Below are 21,731 nucleotides of genomic sequence, written 5' to 3'. Positions count from 1 at the left end.
GGATTTTTCAAAATCCTTTCATATTCCCCAAGAATGCAATTTTTAATGGTCTGCATAGAATTATTACTATGGAGATAGCATAGTTTAATACATATCCTACTGCTAGATATTTAGGTTGTTTTTTCAAGTTTTCATATCAGAGAATACTGTGTATTATTTTTGTACATACATATGTTTTTTTTACATCTTTTATTCCTTCATTAGAAATATAGTTCTGGGTCAAAAGATATAAACTATTTAAACTCTTTTGATCCATATTACTAAATTATTTTTAAAAAACAGTCAATATTGTGCCTTATAATTTTTTAATTTGTATTTTCGACTAGTTCTTGAAGGTAAGCTAGTTATTAGCTAGCTGTATTTCTTTATATTGGAGTTGCCACTTCATGACTTTATTTTTCTACAGCAGATTTTTTCTTACTTATTGGATTATAAGAACTCTTTACATATTAAAGATTCAGTTTTTCAACACTATTTTAAATTGAGCACCTGGTTTATATGCTAGGTGCTGAGTAAACAAGATAGGTGAAGTACCTGCTTGCACAGAGCTTATATTTTAGTGGTCAAAGGCAGAAAATAAATTAAATTCAGATAGTGATAAGAGTATGTAATAGGGCAAGTGATACTTGAATTAAGGTGCCCAGAAGCACAGTAAGATTCGTTCCTCTCTCAAATGATCTTAACTCAGGTCCTGCACATTTCTTGTCCTATTTCTTCTTTCATATTTTATTGATTCTTATTTTTCCTTAAAAATTTTGTGAGAAGAGATTTTATTAATATAAAATCAATATTTTCCCTATGCAAGACTTCCTAGGTAAGTCTTGCCTTGATCATAAAATTAGTAATGACTACTTGTCATCAAAGTTCTGAAGAAGTGCAAGTTGTTTTCTAATGGTAGTTCATTGCAATTTATATTCGTTAAAAGTTTATCAACTACCTGAAGTTCTAGACTAATTTCAGGAGCAAAGAGTAAGGACACAAAATATAAGACAACAGCTTGGTACATATCATGTGGTTTTGCTGCAGGAAAAATCAGAATGGGGAGATATTTGGATTTAGTGAATAAGTCTGAAGGGAATCCTCAGGTGTGCTCACTAGTGCAGGTGCAATTTTGCAGGGAGCTTGTCTCAAAGGATCTTCTCATCTTTTTTTATGATCAGTAGCTCTGACCAATAACAGTACACCTTAAGGAGTAAGGATAAAATAGGGGGACCACAGTATTTGGGAGTAATAGAGAAGGGGGAAATGGGTCTTAGGCTCTGAGAGACAGAAATAAAAAGGAAGAGGGTGACTAAAGGAAGTAAATGGGTAGTTACAAGACCCTGCTTTCCTCTGACCCCACGAGGACATCCCAAGACATAGGTCCTAGAGAGTTACACCCATATAGAAAAGTTAGACCCATCTATGAAAGATTCTCCAGATCACTCTGCAGGACAAAAAACAGAGACGGTGTTCGAGGATTCTCAGCTACGTATACAACGAATTATATTTTCAACACCATGCAAGGCCTTAATTAAGATCTGTAATCAACTAGAAGGCAGAACTAAAAGTATAATCAATCTTGGTATCTAATTAGATTTTTATCATGATTTGCGTGGTGTTAATAATTTTGTCACAAATGAATAAAGTTTAAGTTCATCCAAAGTTTCACTCTTCCTCAGGCTATGGATCATGGAGAGAGAAAGGCAAGAAAAGTGTGAACTGCAGTGATAAGTGATAACTATTAATAGGATAAGAGCCCCAGGAAAAGTTGTCGGTAGAGAATTGGGGAAAAGGGTTTGGGCAAAAGAACGTATTTCTCCATTCCTAGGGAAGAAGTAATTGTGAACTCTCAAACATTTGACAAAAAAACCTATCTCCTTGGGGCCGGCCCGGTGGCACAGCGGTTAAGTGCATGCGCTCCACTGCGGCGGCCCGGGGTTCGCCAGTTCGGATCCCGGGCGCACACCAACGCACTGCTTATCAAGCCATGCTGTGGCGGAGTCTCATATAAAGTGGAGGAAGATGGGCATGGATGTCAGCCCAGGGCCAGTATTCCTCAGCAAAAAGAGGACTGGCGACAGATGTTAGCTCAGGGCTTATCTTCCTCACACACACACACAAAACATAACTCCAAAATGAGCCTTATCAATCACATGATCACTTGTTCTTCTGGGCCCAAGAGAGGAATACAAGTCACACAGCCTGACAGCCCTTCTCAACAGATATGCCACCTTCGTGGGTGGTCTACTCCCCATACCTCATTCAGAAAGAGGAGTGACAGGGCATGTTCCTCCATTCCCAGAGCTCCAAACTCTGTCCTTACGGACTTTAAATAGAGTGTCTTTATTTAGGAAGATAATACTCAAAGACAAAATCCTCAAAATTAATTTTAGCTAAAAAATTTCCATTGACATATGACATCCCTTACTGAAATTTTCAAACAAGTTTCTTTTATTAAAAATAGTTTACTATGACATTGTTTACGATTTCAAAAAAAATTAGTTTTGCTGAACTGTATGTGTATGTCTACATATTTGTAAATATTCAATTTTATATTTTGGATTTGGATCCTAACTCGAAGAGCTTAATCCAGTGCTTAGCACAGTGGTAGATATATTAAACATTCAACAAATAGTGCTGAATTCATCTATTTAGCATTTATGATGACCATGATGATTATGATAATCACAATGATGACAATGATGATTTCTATTCACAAGGCTACCATTTATTAACTAGCAGTGACCGGTACTGTACTAAGCACAATATGAACCAATTACCTCATGTAATTCCTCTAACAATTCGATTTGGAAGGCATCATAACTAAGTCTTAGAGATGGGCAGCGTTATAAAAGCAGCAGTAGAGCTGGGATATCAATCAGGGTGTTTAGAAAGGCCCATGTCCTCAACCACTACACAATATTTCCATCATAATTTTGTTTTTTTGACACCAAAGTGTTGCACACACTTTGGTGCTACTCATTATTTTTGAGGCTCTCTGTGACCAACGGTTCACACCTAGTTTCCTGAGACATCAAAGATTTCAAGAACATTTATTGCAGGCCCAGACTCAGTTTTCTGTAGGCTGTGGGTAGACAATTTTCAACCTATCTCCTCCCAGGAACCAAAAACTGGCATTCTACACGGGGAAACTATGTAGTACTAAAGCATAGGTTTATGCTATTTTATTATTTATTTTTAGTGTTTTATAATTTTTTTAAGTGTTAGAATTTTTTAAGAAGACCACCTTAAGAAATCTTCCTCAACAAATTTTCTAAATCTACAAAGTTGAGGACAAGGGTTCCACATACAATTATACAAAGGACCTGAAGAGGCGCCTGGGTCACACTCTTAGCTGTGCTCCCTGGAGCAGGGGCAGCATTAGCTGGGAGGAAGGGAACATCTTCTTCTCAGCACTAAGACACTGTCTGCCATCCTCACAGTGACAGCTCGTTTTCTAATACAAAGGCAACGCATCAAGCTCACAGTGAGCTTGGCTGTGGGGCTCTAGCATGAAGTATAGCAATACCCCCAGAAACGCAGGGAAGCCAGAACAGTCAAAAACGGTGTGTAGACTATGATGTTCCCATGCTCAGCTCTTGATTTAGTTTTCAGAGGAAAATTTAAGGAGAGAAAAAAGTTTTAAAATATTTGGCACTGTTTGCTCTGTTTGCCTTAAAATAGTCCTATTTAAGTACTCTTCAGAAAAAAACCAGTTAAGTGCCAACATTCAGAACAGATAAAGAGTTTGCAGGTTTGAGGCAGCACAATCTCAATGTAAAAGTTTTGCCTGTAAGTAAAACTACATGGGACTTATTAAAACCTCTGAAAAATCACTGGTAAAAACTTACAAAGCAGTGGAGCAAACTTCCAGCTTTAACGGAAGTTAATGAGACAGACGTAATTTTAATAAGAGCTCTGCTTGGGCCCCAGTTACATATTTTAAAATGTAATTCTTGGAGAATGCCTGCTTCAGAAATGATGGAGTGGATTTTCCTTCTCTTTTTAAACAATTAGGAAATTAGACAAAATATATGAAACAACGTTTTCAGACACTGGATGACAGAAAGCACCAGGGTTGTTTCCTGGAAAAGAGGGAAACAAAGGAGGTGAGCCCCACAATTGTCCCAGCTTACTGTCTGGAGGCAACTGTCACAGTGCAGAGAAGGGGCATCCAGCGACTAACAGTTTGCGCGCGTGTGTGTGTGTGTGTGTGTGAGAGAGGAAGATCAGCCCTGAGCTAACACCCATGCCAATTCTCCTCTTTTTGCTGAGGAAGACTGGCCCTGGGCTAACATCCGTGCACATCTTCCTCCACTTTATATAGGACACCGCCACAGCATGGCCTGCCAAGCGGTGCGTCGGTGCACGCCTGGGATCCGGACCGGCTGCCAGCAGCGGAGCGCGCGCACTTAACCACTATGCCACAGGGCCAGCCCCAAGACTAACAGTTTTGCTGAGTTGAGGAAACAGAAACTGAAAGTCATGGGAGCCAAGGCAACTAGAACTTGGAAGGCAGAGTATCATTGAGAGGAGAGCTACAGAAAGAGAGTTCTGGAGATCTGAAGAAAAGTTTTCTCAAATCTCTGGCTAAGTAATAATCATTGCCTGTATCAGAGGAAGCTACCTGAGGCCAGACAAAGAACCTAGACAGCAGTAGCCAAAAAACCCAGTAGTTAAACTGCACTTGGAATAGTTTTAAAGTTCTCACTATCCAAAGTGAAAAGATCTTAGGGCATACACAGCACTGGGAAGAGCCCCTAGAAGGATATCACCTTAGGAGTGAGGTTAAATCAGTTCTAGGCTAAAGGATACTCGAGTCCCTCCTTAAAAAAGCTTAACACTAAGCCCTGAAAAATCAAACAATTTCAAGTAACTAAACTGCATGGCAGACAACGTTCAACACTAGGTAGAAAGAATCCAAGAAAATCCAGAGAACAACATGTAAAATTCACAATGTCTAGAACACTTTAGTTATCAAGAGGCAGGGAAATATGACCTATAACCAGAATAAAACTCCATCAATACAAACAGACCTCAGAATGACAGAGATGACCTTAAGATAGCTATTATAAATATGCTCCGTATATTTAAGAAGAAAGAGAAAAACATGAAAATGATATATGACCCAAATGGAATGTCCATGAAGAAAAATAGTGTCTGAAATGAAAAAGAGAGTGATAGTATAATAGCAAATTAGATTAACTGCAGAAGAAAAGATCAGTGAACTTGAAAATACATTCATATAAACCATCTAAAATAAAACCCACAGAGTAAATAAAAGACTGAAATAAATAAACATCAGTGATCTGTGGAACAAGATCAAAAAGTCTAATATTTTGCAGTCTAGAGAGAAAGGAACAAAGGCAGGGACAGAAAAAAACATTTGGAGAAATAACGGCCAAAACTTTCCTAAACGTGATGGAAACTATATGCCCACAAAAACAAAGAAGCTCAAATAATCACTCCAAATAAAGACACCAAAGCACATCATAATCAAATTTCCAAAAGAAACATCCTTAAAATAACCAGAGAAAAAAGACATATTATGTACAGAGGAACAAAAAAAGTTACAGCCAACTTCTTGTCACAAACTTTGCAAGACAAAAGAATTACAGCAATGTGTTTAAGTATTCTGAAAAACAAAACAAAACAAAAAAAACTTTCCAGCAAAGAATACTATACCCAGAACAATACCTTTCTAAGATTAAAAGCAAAATAAAGACTCTCTCTGAAAATCAATAGCTGAGAGAATCTACTGCCACCGACCTCCACTACAAGACATGTTAAAGGAAGTTCTTCAGACAGAAATAACATGATATCAGACAGGATTTAGATCTTCCCACAAAAATGAAAAGCCATATAAATGGCTAATATTTCCATGAATGAAAAAAGACATATTTTCTCACTTTTAATCTTAAAGAAAAATAGTTGAATGTTAAAAGAGAAACAACAATAATACATAGTGGGGTGGGGCGTGGGGAACTAACCACCAGGGAAAATAGACTTTGGTCTGTGCATAAACAATAATTAAATCCATACTTGGTTACAAACCTTCCAGAGGGGATATAGAACAAAAGTGAATAAACCAAAACAGAACAGACCCAGAGAAGCCAACCACACTAAACGGTGGAGGGCAGGGAATGACATTACACTGTCACTTCCCAGTCTGCATCTACTATCAACTCATAACCATACTACGTTCAGCGGGTAAGAAATGACACAGAGATAACATTACTTTGGTTCCAAAGTGTTTAATATTAATGATGGCATTGCATTTTAAAAACTGAGTCATGACTTGTGAAGTTCACAAAGATCTAGGTCTCTGTTTCAGTACTGACTGCCTAGCTGCATATTAAAAGTACTACCTCATTTTTCACAAAAAGAGACTGAAATTTTACACCAGGGTAAGAATGGGATATACCTTTTGAGTTAAGAGGTAAGATGTCCACTGAGCATATTTTCTATTTCTAAGACTAACAAAGGAGGAAAAAAATCTCCAATGCATAAGAAGAAATTAAAATAACCAGTTGGATGGGCCGGCCCTGTGGCTTGGTGGTTAAGTGCGCGCGCTGCGATGCTGGCGGCCCGGGTTCGGATCCCGGGTGCTCATCGAGGCACCACTTCTCTGTCCAGCCTGAGGCCGAGTCCCACATACAGCAACTAGAAGGGTGTGCAGCTGTGACATACAACTATCTACTGGGGCTTTGGGGGCAAAAAATAAATAAAATCTTTAAAAAAATAAAATAAAATAACCAGTTGGATAACTCCAACTGTGATTAACTGAGAGGCTTATATCCTTAGACGCATAAGAAACTGCATTCAACTCATCTAGATATTACCCTGAACGTGTAATTACATCAACACATTTTTGCTTTCTTTTGGGATCATCACAGCATGCAAGAAAGGAAGAGCAGAGCAGGAAATACAATATTCATTACATTATTCACAATGGTTACCCATACAGTAAACAAACTGATGATCAGAAAGCTATTCAGATAAGAACTTTTCCCATTTATAATTATGTGGTCTTAGAATCTGACAAAAGGCAATTGACAGACTTAGACATCAAGATATTTGGGCAAGCACAAATCCTCTTAATAAAATAAAAAACGTTTGAAAACAAAAGCAGAAAAACCTTATAACCAGGATTTTAGCCTTTGACTTTACATTTCTGTTTCATTATGAAAACAACCTTACAGCTAATCATATCAAAACCTTCTAAGACTCCCTACCATGAAAGGTATTTACACAAAATAATAACAATATAAAACACCAAAGCTCTATTCCAGGCCAAAACAATATGCAATTCTAATGTTCCCGCCTTTAAAAATAAATCTTAATAAAGGTCAATCTTAAAAAAGTTCAGTTCTCACTGAACTATTTTAGAAGAAACAAACAGCAAATAATGCCACACTTTGGGGGAGAGAGTAAGAAATTATATTTCGATATCAACTGGTATGATACGTACATAAAAATTTAGCTCAAATTCTCCCTAAGAAATTTAACTATCTTTATTCACCTTAGTAAACCTCCCAGTATAGATCAGAGTTATTTTTATTTACATGGTAAGTGAAACACAGAGAAGTTAAGCAGTTTTCCCAGAGCTACCCAGTAAGCCATAATCACAATTATTGATTAACTGAGTGGTTATTACATATGTGTGTGTATCTATATGTATATGAATACGTATACATATATATACTTAACTGTATATATAATAACTATATTATATGCATGTATATGTATATGTTTATATGAATGTACATATATGAATGTATGCATATATTTATATATGTGTGTATTATACGTTATATATATATATATAGGATGTACCTAAAAAAATTGCAATGTAATTAATCACAATTATTAAATTGGGAAGGTTTCATCAGGACTGGAATAGCATAGCATTGATATTCTTTCAACCATGTCAACTAAGTTCTTAATCAGAACCACAGGAAAAAATGCACCATAAGTCATAGCAATACGGATGTGAAACCCCCAGTGCTATAAAGAGCACAAACTCAAGAGGTATAGAATGTTGGGCACGTGCTTGGAATGTAGCACATGGGTATTTGAATAAGTGAACACGAAATCAGTAAACAAAAGTCAACTATATTTCCATATACTATAAGCAAACAAATGAAAGTGAAATTCAGGAAAAAAAACTTTTTATTTTTATAGCACCAAAAAACATAAAATATTTAAGAATAATTTTAAAGATTTTATTTATTTTATTTTTTCCCCCCAAAGCCCCAGTAGATAGTTGTATGTCATAGCTGCACATCCCTCCAGTTGCTGTATGCGGGACTCGGCCTCAGGATGAACGGAGAAGTGGTGCCTCGATGCGCACCGGGGATCCGAACCCGGGCCACCAGCATCGCAGCGCACGCACTTAACCACCAAGCCACAGGGCCGGCCCAAGAATAATTTTAACTAAAGCTGTCTAATATCCCTAAAATATCCCTATTGAAAACAATAAAACAGATAAGATAAATTAATGAAGATTAGATAAATTGAATGATATCCACGTTCACAGATTAGAAGACTCAATACTCTTAAATTGACATCTCCAAATAAAGTTATAGATTCAATGCAATCCCAGTCATAACCCCAGTATATTTTTAAATAGAAATTTACAAGCTATTTCTAAAATATAAGTGGAATTTCAAAGGTCCTCTGATAGTCAAAAACAATCTTGAAAAACAAACAAATAGTAAGTTGGAAAAGAAATAGGCCCTAACATTGAGGCTTACTATGAAGTTATTATAAAGACAGTATGAGATTGACATGAGAATAAGCAAATATATCAAGAAATAGAGTGCCAATTCCCCTATTCAGTGGGAGACGGAGAATATTTTCTACAAATGATGCTGGATATCAATATAAAAAAAAAACTTTGACATTTATCTCATACAGAAAAAATTAACTCAAGACGGATCATGCCCTAAAATAAAAGCTGAAACTATAAAGCTTCTAGAAGAAAACATGATGGAAATATCTTTATGACATGGTAATAGACAAATATTTCTTAGTTCACAGAAAGTGATAAATTTAAAAGAAAAACAAGTGAAAACAGATTTCATGAAAAACAAATCTTTTTTTGTCAAAAGACACTGCTAAGAAGTATAAATAGGTAAGCCACATACTGAGAGAAAATACTTGCAAATGTATATGTAACAAAGGACTTTTATCCAAAATACATATATAATTCCTAAGACCAAAAGAAACAGACAATAAACACTTCATAAGAAAGACTCAAGGAGGGCCCATAAGCCCATGAAAAAGTACAGAGTATCACTAATCATTAGGAAAATACAAATTAAGACCACTGGAATGGCTAATGCTAAAAAAATTGATGATAACAATGCTCATAAATATATAAACAACTACAACCCTCTAAAACACTGCAGTTTGGAGTGTAAAATCTTAAAACCACTTTGGAGAGCTGCTTATCAGTTATTTCTAATATTAAATATCCACCTACTCTATGACTCAGCAGTTCCACTTGGGGGAAAAATATATATATATATTTCCAATGAGAAATATGCCCAAAGCATTTGCCTAGGAGAAATAAAAATATACCTCCAAAAACGGCTTATATCAGACTATTCAAAGAGGCTTTATTCAGCAATCAAAAACTGGAAATAACCCTCGTCTATCGGCATGCGAGTGGACTGATGACTTCGGATACATTCATATAATGGTACACTACTCAGCAATAAAAAGGAATAAACTGCTGATACATGCAACAAGATGGAAGAATCTCATTGACATTATGCTGACCTCAAGAAATTGAACACAAATTAGTACTTACTGTATGATTTCATATATAGAACAGCAAAACTAAATTTTAGTGTAAATATTCAGAACAGTGGTTGCCTCGGACAGGTGAAAATTGTTTGAGAAAGGGTAGGGAGCTGAGGGAAATGCTCCTTATCTTGATAAGGGTGTGGATTACCTGGACGTACGTGTTTGTCAAAACTCATATAATTCAACGCTTAATAGAAAACTTATCTCAAAAAAACTGTAAACAAGAGACAGGAATAAGACAATAATAAAAACAAATTATAAAAATGTAAGTAATTAAACTTACAGATTTTGCATAAATGAACGAGCAGAACTTCCTCAAATCTTTCCTAGACCATCCTTAAAGAATTGCTGAGGAAACCACCATTAACAGTTTGAGAAGTATCTTTCCAAGACCTACTTTTCAATTTTCTATGTGTATGTATAATAATATTTACTGACACGACATCATAGCCTACATACCTTTCTCCAGCCGCTATCAGGGAAAGGACGGGGCTGAACGCACTCTGCATCCGAGAGCTGCGAGGACGACGGAACGCGGCCTGAGGCGACGCTGCCGCTCCCGCTCTTCCTGGAGGAAGTCTGATCTCGCGGGATCTCGGGAGTTCTACGGGGGCCTGGAGGGGTGTCCTGGGATGTGTTTTTATTTTTACAATGTATCATACTTTTATTTTCTAAGTGGCTCATTCTTTTAAATAGCTGACAACTACTGAATAATGTAGATATGCCATAATTTACTATTTGACTATTTTTTTTATTATTAGATGCTTAAGATGCCTTCAACATTTTACTTTGCATAAGCAAGTCACACAAACCATTTTGCACGGTTAATTTCTAACAGTGTAATAGTAGGTCGTCAGTATGCATATTTGAAATTGTGACACCTCTTGCTTCTTATCTACCAATTTTCATATTCACCAACAGATTTAGAGTATAGCTTTTCTCATGTAGTGATCATATTTAGTTTATGAGTGTCATCTATATACTTACCAAAAAAAAAAAAATAATGAAGAGTCTGAGATACCTGGAATGGGTTGGAAGAAGCGTTTGTTTTAAACTCCTTCCTAATCTCTTATTATGCAGATTTTGGTGGGAGAGATAAAATAAAAATCAAACCGCTTGGCTCTAACAAAATAGCAGAGTTTCAATGCTTAGGAGCGTCCCTTTTTGAAAGGTGTGGAAAGAAGATTCATTCTTAGAAAAATTGTGTCACTAGTTCTCTCAACAATATATAATCTAATTATTCCGTGCTTATACATTTCATAATTCTTCCCAACTCAGTGTGTTTCAGTAAAATTTACACAAACTGCCTCTGATATCAGTAATTATACATTAAAAAAATTGAAGTCAATTGCTACTGGTTTGAAATCATTGGTATTTATAATATATTTTCCCATCTTCCCACATAACCAGCTATTTATTTATTGGGGATGTGTGAATGGTAACTTCTTCAGTTGATTTGTTCATTTTAATTATGTATAAATAATTTAGCTTGCAGGCTTCTAAACAGAGACAGCCAGTGCTCCTTTTCTGTGTATTCAATTTTCATGTGAGGCAAAGCTGCAAACTTTACAGTGATACTCTTAAAATTCATCTTGTGTTTAAAATATAGTATTTTTAGTTTATCAGCTAATGAAAGAACATTTCAAAGTATTATGTCAGGGCATTTTATACAGTGTTTTCTGCAGTGGTTCTTCGTCCTGATTACTTCAAATCATGTGACATGACCCCTACCCCCATCATCTTTATGGACTTTCCCAAGATTCTTTGGTACTACCATATGTGAATTTCTAGTCCTACCTCTCTGAATCCTTCACAAATTCTTATCTCTCCTTTCACCTTGTGTGACTGATACCAAACCAAGTGGGCCCGCCTCTTGGTGAGTTAAATAAGGCTCTACACCAGTGGAAGTTGTCTCGCCAAGTGTATTTGCAGCAAATAGGAGGCCATGAGGGATCATTTCCAAAGTCATGGAGCCCCCGAACAAAGGAAAGCAGGAACTTTTATTTGGTTGGGGAATGAACATTCAAAAGGGAGAGGCAGGTATTCGCTTGGACAGGCTCAGCTGGAGAACATGCTTCCACATAATGAGACCTAAGCTCCTCTTGGAGAGATCTTTGCATTAAAGATAAGGCAAAGGTCATGGGCATAGCTCTTGTGGTGAGGCTGGGTCAGTTTCAGGATGGCTAGTGGTTATATCCTGGCTTGGTCAGTTTCAGGATGGCTGCTGCTTACATCTCCTTTGAGTGCCTCACTTGGTCAGTTTCAGGATGGCCTGTGGTTACATCTCCTTAACACACAAAAGGAAAAGAAACAACCTGGAAAAGCAGTTAATTGCTTCCAAACCCCACTCTGAGTTTCTCCAGGCACCTCGTCAGTGACATGACGATTACTCAAGTTTCAAGAGTTTTGTGTTTTTTTTCTATATAGTCTCTCCCTTAAAGGAATGTATTTACAGGTTCAGAATATTACTTCCCTGGGTATTTCAGATATATACTTGTCATGATATCCCATTTTAAAATGCAGTAGGACATGTCCAGCTGCCTAAAGGTAATTCCTTTTGAATATCCTGCTTCTGTCACCTCCAAAAAACACATCCAAATTTGAATACAACATTCTCCTAAACCAACTTCTTTCCTTTTTTTTTTTTCCTGTCAATAGCACTGCATTTCACAGTCTTTATGATATCTTCTACACCTTTCTTTCATTTTGTTCTTTCTCCCATCACTCTGCCATAGCGGAATCTGTATCAAATTTACCATCTCATCTCTAAGTATACGACTTGACCAATTTTATCTGCACTACATAAACTGCCTCCCCATGTGATCTCTCCCTGCCCAGGCGTCATCTTGGATGGCCTTGCTTCACCCACACATTCCCCATGAAAGTCTTCCTTGACCATGCTAGTTCGCACCGATCCCTTCCTCCTCTCAACTCTGGTAGTCCTTCCTACAATAGAGAGGTCCTCCACGACCTACTGAAAAAGCAGCACATCATCTGGCCCCTAAAGCCCTGATGCGTGTGAGTGCAGTTTCTCACAGTTCAAGTTTACTTCATTTATTTTCAGAGCTGTTTTGACTGCTTGCCTCTGTAGTGACAATTCAGAGAGACTATGAACACTTTGTTCATTTTCAATATGTTGATATCATGAGCCTCTGAGGTGAGTGATCCTAAACCCTAAAAAGAAGTATTTGATGTTATGTTTACCCACCATCTTTGGACAAGAGGAGTTAACAATGCTGCTATCACGGCAGTAACTAGCCTGCAAATTTAATTCCTGAATGGAAAAAACTCTTGAGAGGCTGAATATACAAATGGACAATGGTCAGGTATCATATATAACAATAGGACTCTGACCCACAACCTCTGTGGAACTAGTCAAGGAAGCCAGACCACAGCCTCTGCAGCAATTGGCCCAGGATGCTCAGGAGTTGCTCAATGACTGCCAACTTCCCTGCTTTTTGCCCCTGCTTCCGACTCAGGATCAACCAGAGAAAGCCAAATATTCTACTAGGCTGCCCCTCTTCTAGTTAGCCTGCCTCCCGCCTCCCGATGCCAATGCCCTCCAAACAGAACACACCTGAAGCCTTTTTTCCCCCACTTTGATTATTAAGCTTTTTCATCCCTCTGCCTGCCTTGGAGTCTCTGCCAAAGGCAAGTCATGGTGACTAACTCCCTTGCTATAGCTAGCTATGAATAAATAGCCTCCCTTTATTCTCATTTGGGTGGTCTTTATTTATTTCCACATTCTTAAATAATTTGGTTTTGACCTTGTTTCAAGCATAATTGAAATCCCTTGCAACTGATGGCAATTTCATCTGTATTTACCTGCGTAGGGAAAGTTGACTCACTGAAGTTATCAGTGCTGATCTGTTGCCAAAACGTGCTAGCTATTAGGCCGCTGCTTTCCATCTCTTGATCACGCTGTAGGTAGAGCAGCCATTATTACGGGTGCACCAACTGTATTTGCAGGCCTGAGTATTATACAGGGAAGAATTATTAAGGCTGAATGCAGCACTTTAGATTAGGAAGGGGAGAATGGGCACAGCTGCACAGATCACTACCAGGAAGTTGAACAACATCATCTCATTATCAGTCCTTGTCTTTAAAGGTTTCCGGAATTTTCCAGGTGCCAAGTCTGGAAACACACACTTTTTCCTTCTAAATGTACAATTCTGAAACCACAGAACCACTCCAGGCATGGGGAAAGCTGCAATCAATACCCTTTTCAATCTGCACTTTCAGTGAACACAATTTAGCAAGGGTACACAAGTAAAGCATTTTCTGATCCGAAAACAATAGGAACACAGAGCTATAATGCTGTATCTATGTCTCTGCTGATATCCTGAAAGAGCAATTTAATTTTGCAGCCAGCCATGTGTAATTCGAGTGTGACACATTAACAAATGGATGGCTGGTCCATCTTCCTGGCTTCCTGTCAGGATCTGGCTCTCTCGATGCCTTTGGGAATGTCAGAAGGAGCTTCAGCCCATTCGGAGCCGCATCTGAAAGAATTAGGGGACATAAATGCGGACTGATGAGGACAGTGGCTGTGAGGCAGGAAAATTAACAGTCTCACAGAAAGCAATATGCAATGTAGTAACAAATCAGGGGGAAATTGACATTTTACTTAGTTCCTCAGAACTATTTTAAATATAATGTAGTGGGCCGGCTCCGTGGCTTAGCGGTTAAGTGCGCGCGCTCTGATGCTGGCGGCCCGGGTTCGGATCCCGGGCGCGCCCCAAGGCACCACTTCTCCGTCCAGCGCGAGGCCGAGTCCCACGTACAGCAACTAGAAGGATGTGAACCTATGACATACAACTATCTGCTGGGGCTTTGGGGGGAAAAAAATGAATAAATAAAATCTTTAAATATAATGTAGAGAATTTAAATTATTGTTGAGTTTATTGAACCCATTTAACATCTGCTAGAATTTAAAAATAAGTAAATCAAATGGAATGCTAAACTGTAATTGGATTTCTATTGTATGTATTCTGTCTAACATTGGGTTGCCCTGGGAATATTAGACCTGATGTAATTAACCTGAGGTTATCCTAAATGCCTTCCAGAGAGGAGCTGGGGGGAGAGTGGAGAGAATGTATCAGTAGGATTGATTAGGATATATGTTGGCATACAAGCTCTCCTCAAAGTAGAAATCAATTTTAACCAGGATCCCAAGCAGGATATGACTTTTCATACCAAAACTTCGTCTTACAGCCCTCTCCCAGCCTTACCCTGACTACTTGCGAAAAGCAACAGTTCAGCAGGGATTTCTTGGGTTGGAAAAGAGGAAAAGAGATGAGGACCCAGACAGCGGTAGAACTTACCCTTGGTTACACTGGTCAAGGGTTATGGCTAGTTTCTCTGTGTTGAAGAGACAGCTCTTGGTATTAGAATCATGTATTTATAATTTATTGCTGATCATTTCTAATTTGCCCAGTAAACTGAATGCACTTCTCTTTATAAGTTGCTGCCTGTCATTTCTAACAAATTTTAAAACAATTTTTAGACATTTTTAGGAATAGCCTTACAGATATTGCTAAATATAGAAACTGAAACAGCTATAACTTAACCTCACTTATTATTTGCAAGATTTGCTGATTAGGATTAGGTGAAACCAAAGTTCTTACAAAGTTGTGTTTTGGAGAAATTTCTTTCCATTCAAATATGCTATAAATAGCAACTAGATCATGCATTAAATTCTTATTGCCAGCATCCTGTTTTAGTCATCAGTGAATTTTTGGTACATACAGTAATTTCTGATATATGACACAGATCCTCAAAAAAGATTTGGTCAATGAAATTCACAAAAAGGGATACGAAATAACTGAAGGTATAAACTTTAGTAAAAATCTTTAAAAATTACATCTGAAAGGGTCTAACATACAGTAGTTACTTAAAACAGTTGGTAAAAGAATGTATAGAGGGATTACATTTTATCATGTATGGATAGTATATGGACATGTTTTAAAAAGGTGGAAGTAGATTCAGGTTTGAAATTTTCTGGTGATGTAAAATGATCATATACTTGTAATTACTATTTGAAGGCCTCAGAATGAAGAATATTCTAAGAACTTCAAATAAATTATTCCTCTGAGAGTTAAACTAAACGATGAATTTCAGTTGGAAAAGTCAGCCTACACTAAAAGCACCAGCCTCAAGCAACTTTTAAATTGTTAGGTATAGGTTTTTTATAATTCAGCAATCAGAGTAGAGACCGAGCCAATGATTAAAAATTTTAGTTGCATAGATAAATATCATTTGAGGGGTTTTAAAAATGCAGATTCCCAGGCACCTTCCCAGTTAGTTCTGCTTTCGTGGTTCTGGGTGGGGCCAGAAAGCTGAATTATTTAACATCTCTGTGATTTTGATGCATGTACCTATGACTTTATTTTAACAAACACTGATCTAAGCCATTTTTTTTTTTTTTTTTTTTTTTTGGTGAGGAAGTTTCGCCCTGAGCTAACATCTTTTGCCAATCTTCCTCTTTTTGCTGAGGAAGATTAGCCCTGAGCTAACATCTGTGTCCATCTTCCTCTATTTTGTATGTGGGACACCTGCTACAGCATGGCTTGATGAGCCGTACATATGTCTGTGCCCAGGATCTGAACCTGCGAACGCCAGGCCCCCAAAGCAGTGTGTGCGAACTTAACCACTATGCCACAGGGCCGACCCCCAAATTTAAGTTATATTTATTGGAATAAACCTGTGGCCTAGAAAATTATATTAACATATCTACAGAGGAAGTAAAATAAGGCATTAACAAAAGACAGCACAGCTCAGTGGGGAATGGAAAAAAAGATACAAAAATGGATGTGCCTGTAGGACTGTCCTATGGAGATGCAGGAGTCCAAAGGAGATATTGAAGTTAATCAAAACTGTCTTAAGTGTCTCTGGCACCATAGTCAAAAGTTATCCAAAAGAAAGGACTTTCCTTCAACTACCTAATTGCAATGTTGTCTACTTTCCTTTTTGGAGGAATCTGGTATGTACAAACCTCTTTCAAAATTGTACATTGGCTTCATATTCAACTGGACTGACCTTGCCTACTTGAAGATGATGGCTGTATTTCTCATTGTAAAAGAACAAATAATTTGGCATTCTGGAATCTATCTTGATTTTATGTGTGTTTTGATTACTCAAAGCCTGAACACTCCTGGACGTTAAAGACCACCCATGACGTGATCTTTAATAAAATCAACCCTTAATGTGTTCTGCTTCAATGTCAAACAAAATCTCCACAGGAAGAGGAACAGCCAAACCTCAGACCCTCATCTTTTATTCTCTGAGATCCACTGGGCTCTTGAACTGCCCCCGTATTTACTGCTGCTTCACCATCATGACCTTAGGAAGCTGCTTTTTCCGGACAATAACCTTTTCTTTCATTGTCTGAAGATTTGAGATGATCCTATGAAATTTAAATCAGATTTTTTAAAGTCTCAAGAATTAAAAAAAAAAAAAAGAAAGGAATTGATCCATAGGGTAACACACGGCTAGTTAATTTCACAATAAAATATAACTGACTTGTCTTCTTCTTGAAATACTCCTCAAATTTTAATGTGCATGTGAATCACTTGTGTATATATACAGATTCTGAATCATTAGGGCCTATGACCTGAGATTCTGTATTTGTAAGAGGATGACATTACTACGTCAGGAACCGCAATTCTGAGTAGCAAGGGTCCAGGATAACTTCTCTGTCTCTTCCTCTTTCCTCTCTATCTGCTGTCCCTGTCTGTCCCTGTCTTCCTCCCTTCCTATAATAAAAAGCAGGGCCCAGAGAGAGTCAGAAGTTCTCTCTCCTGCTTTGCTAAGCACCAGCTTCTAGGCTTTCTGGTCTCAGTACGTTCTTTTCCCCTGATAATTTGCAGCATAGGGAGATATGGCCTTAACCATGCAACAGTCCAATGATATTAGAATGAAATATAATAAACTTAGCATTTATAGACAAAGGCTGAATACACAGTACTAGTCACAGTGTTTTTGTTTACAGGCACTGAAAAGCATGAGTATTTGAAACATCTAGTTGTGTGCTGTTCTCGGAGGTTTTCTCCTTTTTTACTCTTCATTTTTAGTAAATTCTTATTTAAGTTTTCTAAACAAAGTATGATTTGATGAGGTTCAGTTCCAGCTGTCATTCACTGTACATCCAAACATGTAGAATTTTTCTCTGCAGTACATAACTATGAAGAAGCAATGCGGTCCATAGTTACCCAAATAAATAAACAAAGAACATTTTCAAAGTAAATAATTTTGTTTCATGCTTTTGTGTTTCCAAGAAATTTTAAGTTGTTTCAGATCATTTCTAGAAAATCTGGTAAAAGATTCCTTCTGTGGTTAAAATGTCAAAACTCCCTATTTCACATAAGCTGCATAAAGAAGGCCATTCTGGTTTTTGGTTGGGTCAAAAAGCCAAAAGCACCCCACCTCCTTCATCACTTCCTAGCCTCAAACATCAGGTCAAAGATTGGCAACCAGAAAATGAAGAGAGACAGACAGAGATGGGATAATTCAAGAAAAGCTCTTCAGTAAATGAAAAAATGAAAGTCTGAATCTACTCAATGTTTCAACATATTAATTGCTTTGTTTCGCCATCAAGAGATTCCAAGCTTGAACAATGAAATGGTGAAGCCTACCTTCAGCCTGGGTAGACACGCCTTGGTAAAAATGTGGATTAGTGGATATTGAAGATCATTATTATCTAATTGAATTTTCTCCCCTATGTAACTCAAAGTCTTGAAAGAGCTTTTAAAAGGGAGAATTCAGAGAAAACTGCCAGAATATTCCTCTGGAAAAAATACCAGCAGAACTGTCTCCTCCTGAGACTCCCTGGAAAATGCCTCCAAGGGAAGAGACACCAGGTCTGAGGGCACTTAGGTGGGGCACCTCATCCAAGGGGCTCTTCCGCATGAGTATACATTTTACTTCTTGTCTAATTGTCCCTGACAGGTAAGGTGGGGAGCAGGAAAGCCACACTGACTCATTTTGCTATTGAAAACCCTGTCTGGGACTCTGAGCCAGGACCTTAGACAGAGGTTACCAGAGGTTACCTGGAAGAAGAGGACTCAAAATGTTACACACACGTGGCCAGCTCTACTATGTTGTCATTTTAAAGCAAACTTTGAACTTTTGTCAGGAAACTATGAACTTATGTTTAAATATCTTGAAGGAGGGGGCTGAAAAAATAAAAACAGGTGTTTTAAATTTTTTCTTTTAGTGCATGAAATGCACCAGCACATGGTTTAGGTCATTGCTGCCTGTCTCCTGGGCGTGCTGTGAAAGAATGGGTGAAGGATATGGGCTCCTACACTTCCTATGAAATAAGCAGGGTCAGATCAGCCGGCCTGTAGAAAGGATCAACTTCGTCCTTTTGCATTTTTATTGAAAAATTTAAAAGGTGCTCTTCTTCATCAGTTGATATTTTTTTCACAAACTTATGAAGTGTTAGGCATTGATTCTTGAAAAAAAAACAAAACGGCACATTCCATTTGGTCAGAATCAATGAAAAGGAAGAGGAAAATAAGTAGAAAAGCAGACTTTTTTAGGAGATTTGTTTGGAGACTAGGGAGGATTTAGGGCAGAATAAGAAAAAATGAAATTTTAGGGTTTTTTTTCTTTGAGTTTTTAAAATTAATCCACTTGTTTAGAGTAGATGGTTATTCCATGTTGAGTATTTCAGGACAAGTTGGGGACAGCTGGACTGAATAAACTAACTTTTCAATGGTTTTCAGGATATTTTATGTTTAAGTGAGGGAGAAGATTGAGAGATTCTTAGTAGTGATGATGATGATGATAATGATAATGAGAATAAGAAGAATTAATTTATTATCAAGTATTCAATACCTGTAAGAAACTCACAACATATTTTGAGGGACGTGTAATTTAATTACTAACAAGAACGATAACAAAAATTGTGATCACCCTCATTTTATAAATAAGAAAACTGAGGCCAAAGAAATTAAAAAATGATGTTGAGGAGGCTGTTCCTTCAACTCCAAAATGAGTAGTTGATAAAATTATCTAGTTATTTCACTGTTGTTTTCTTTCTTTTTCTCTCCTTCCCTTGTCCAGTACCACCAGTCATCTTCAGTGTTCTCTTTTTTATTAAATCCATCTCCATCATTTCTTTGTCCAATTCCATCTGGACTCCCTGCATAGTTATACAAAAGACACAATAGATCTGTTATTATTAACAACAGGGATTCTTTTTGCTGAAACTATAATAAGCTATTATAATATTTAAATGTATAAATTAATATATTGATGTGGGCTAAATAAATAGGAAAATCAATTGACAAGTAAATTACAGACTCTAATCCCTAATTTTATATTACTTCTCATGTCAACCCTTATTAGTATTTTCAGAATTTCTATATTTGTTGGGATCAAGGAACACATGTAATCTATAAAACATGGGCTACCTGTGGTTCTACTGTGTTACACGTAGGGCCCTGATTGTTGATCATCACTAGGCATTCAATCATACTGGACAATCAACTCAGCGTAGATTTCAGCAGAGAAATTCGGATATGCAATTAACTAATCTTTAACGTAACTTTCAACTCTGATTCTGAATAGAAAATTCACTGTTTAGAAGCCATCTTATTTCCATTATTTTATTTTGTTTTTCGTTTTTATTTACTAAGAACTTCGTCTCCACAGCTATAGCTTATAAAGCATATGGTATATATTGTTTTGAAGTTCAAGAAAATCTTTAATATGTCATATCAAAAAATCAAAAGTGATTGTTTTTTGTTTTTCTTTTTCCTTCTAGGATTCAGTTCACAGCTATTTATTTATCATTTAAATGCATTCGACTGAAAAAGAACGTTTTCCTGCTAACATAGAGCCATCAAAGATAAAGATGGGCTGATGTTTTTAAGGCCTGCTAACATTGGGTCTAGATTTATCTACCTTGAAAGACATGCCATTTGTCAAAGGCTTGTTTAGCATGGAGAATTCTATATGGCCAGTATTAGTCAAGTTCAGTCATTCTTGTTTTGTGTGTTGGACATGGGGCAGAGGAAAGGAGACAATCTTCAATAATCCAAGCACATTCCTCTTTTATTTGAATGACAGCTTTTATAACTCTCACAAAAAAATATAATTTTTATAGACATTTATACATTAATTTGGATTACATATCTTTTCTGTGTTTAAGACATCATGAATGGGGCCGGCTCCGTGGCTTAGCGGTTAAGTGCGCGCGCTCTGATGCTGGCGGCCCGGGTTCGGATCCCGGGAGCACCCGGAGGCACCACTTCTCCGTCCAACGTGAGGCCGAGTCCCACGTACAGCAACTAGAAGGATGTGAACCTATGACATACAGCTATCTACTGGGGCTTAGGGGGGAAAAAAACTGAATAAATAAAAAAAATCTTTAAAAAAAAAAAAAAAAAAGACATCATGAATGTGTGTGTGTGTATTGTGGTGGGGGAAGAATCTTCAAATCTCTCTCAGATTATTTAAATAGCTTGTGAAATTCCATCTTTTCCATTAAGCTACTCCAGTTGAGGAGACTATTTCCTACTGCCCCGCCAAGTCTGACTTTATATTGCCCTAGCCTTTTCCCTGAAATTCACTGAATCTGTGTTCTTACTTTGCTTTCCACACACAAGAGATGCAGTTATTGTTTCTTCACTTTTTTCTGACTTACTTGTCTATTTGCTTATTCATTTAGTTGCTTGTTTATTTATACCATGACAATAAGGCATGCAGTTGGTAAAAAACATTTAAACTGAGAACAAAAATGTGTCAATCTCCCTCCTGCCCCCAAACCTATCTCATTGATGCTACAGAGAAAGATATTTTTGCATATATTGATGCACAAATATGTATATTTGCATACTCATATTTTCAAGATAAATGCCAATAACTTGAATTGTTAGATCAAAAAGTTTGCGTGTTTTAGATATTGCCAAATCACTTTCCAAAGGCTT

At 37.3% G+C, this 21,731-nt stretch overlaps 1 protein-coding gene across 1 annotated transcript in view; it reads right to left on the bottom strand.

Annotated features, from left to right (window-relative positions):
* Positions 1-13,704, bottom strand: part of LOC101395820 (D(2) dopamine receptor-like) — a 39,367-nt gene extending 25,663 nt beyond the window's left edge. Inside the window, 2 exon segments of the mRNA XM_014781043.2 lie at positions 10,255-10,422; positions 13,621-13,704. Coding sequence (XP_014636529.2) covers positions 10,255-10,422; positions 13,621-13,704 — 252 coding nt within the window.
* Positions 13,705-21,731: the final 8,027 nt, after the last annotated feature.

This window comes from Ceratotherium simum, chromosome 19 (assembly GCF_057802395.1).
Source record: "Ceratotherium simum simum isolate JZ-2026a chromosome 19, ASM5780239v1, whole genome shotgun sequence".
Classification (NCBI taxonomy): Eukaryota; Metazoa; Chordata; class Mammalia; order Perissodactyla; family Rhinocerotidae; genus Ceratotherium; species Ceratotherium simum.
Note: the sequence above shows the minus strand (reverse complement) of the source record. Positions and strands in the feature narration are given on the sequence as shown.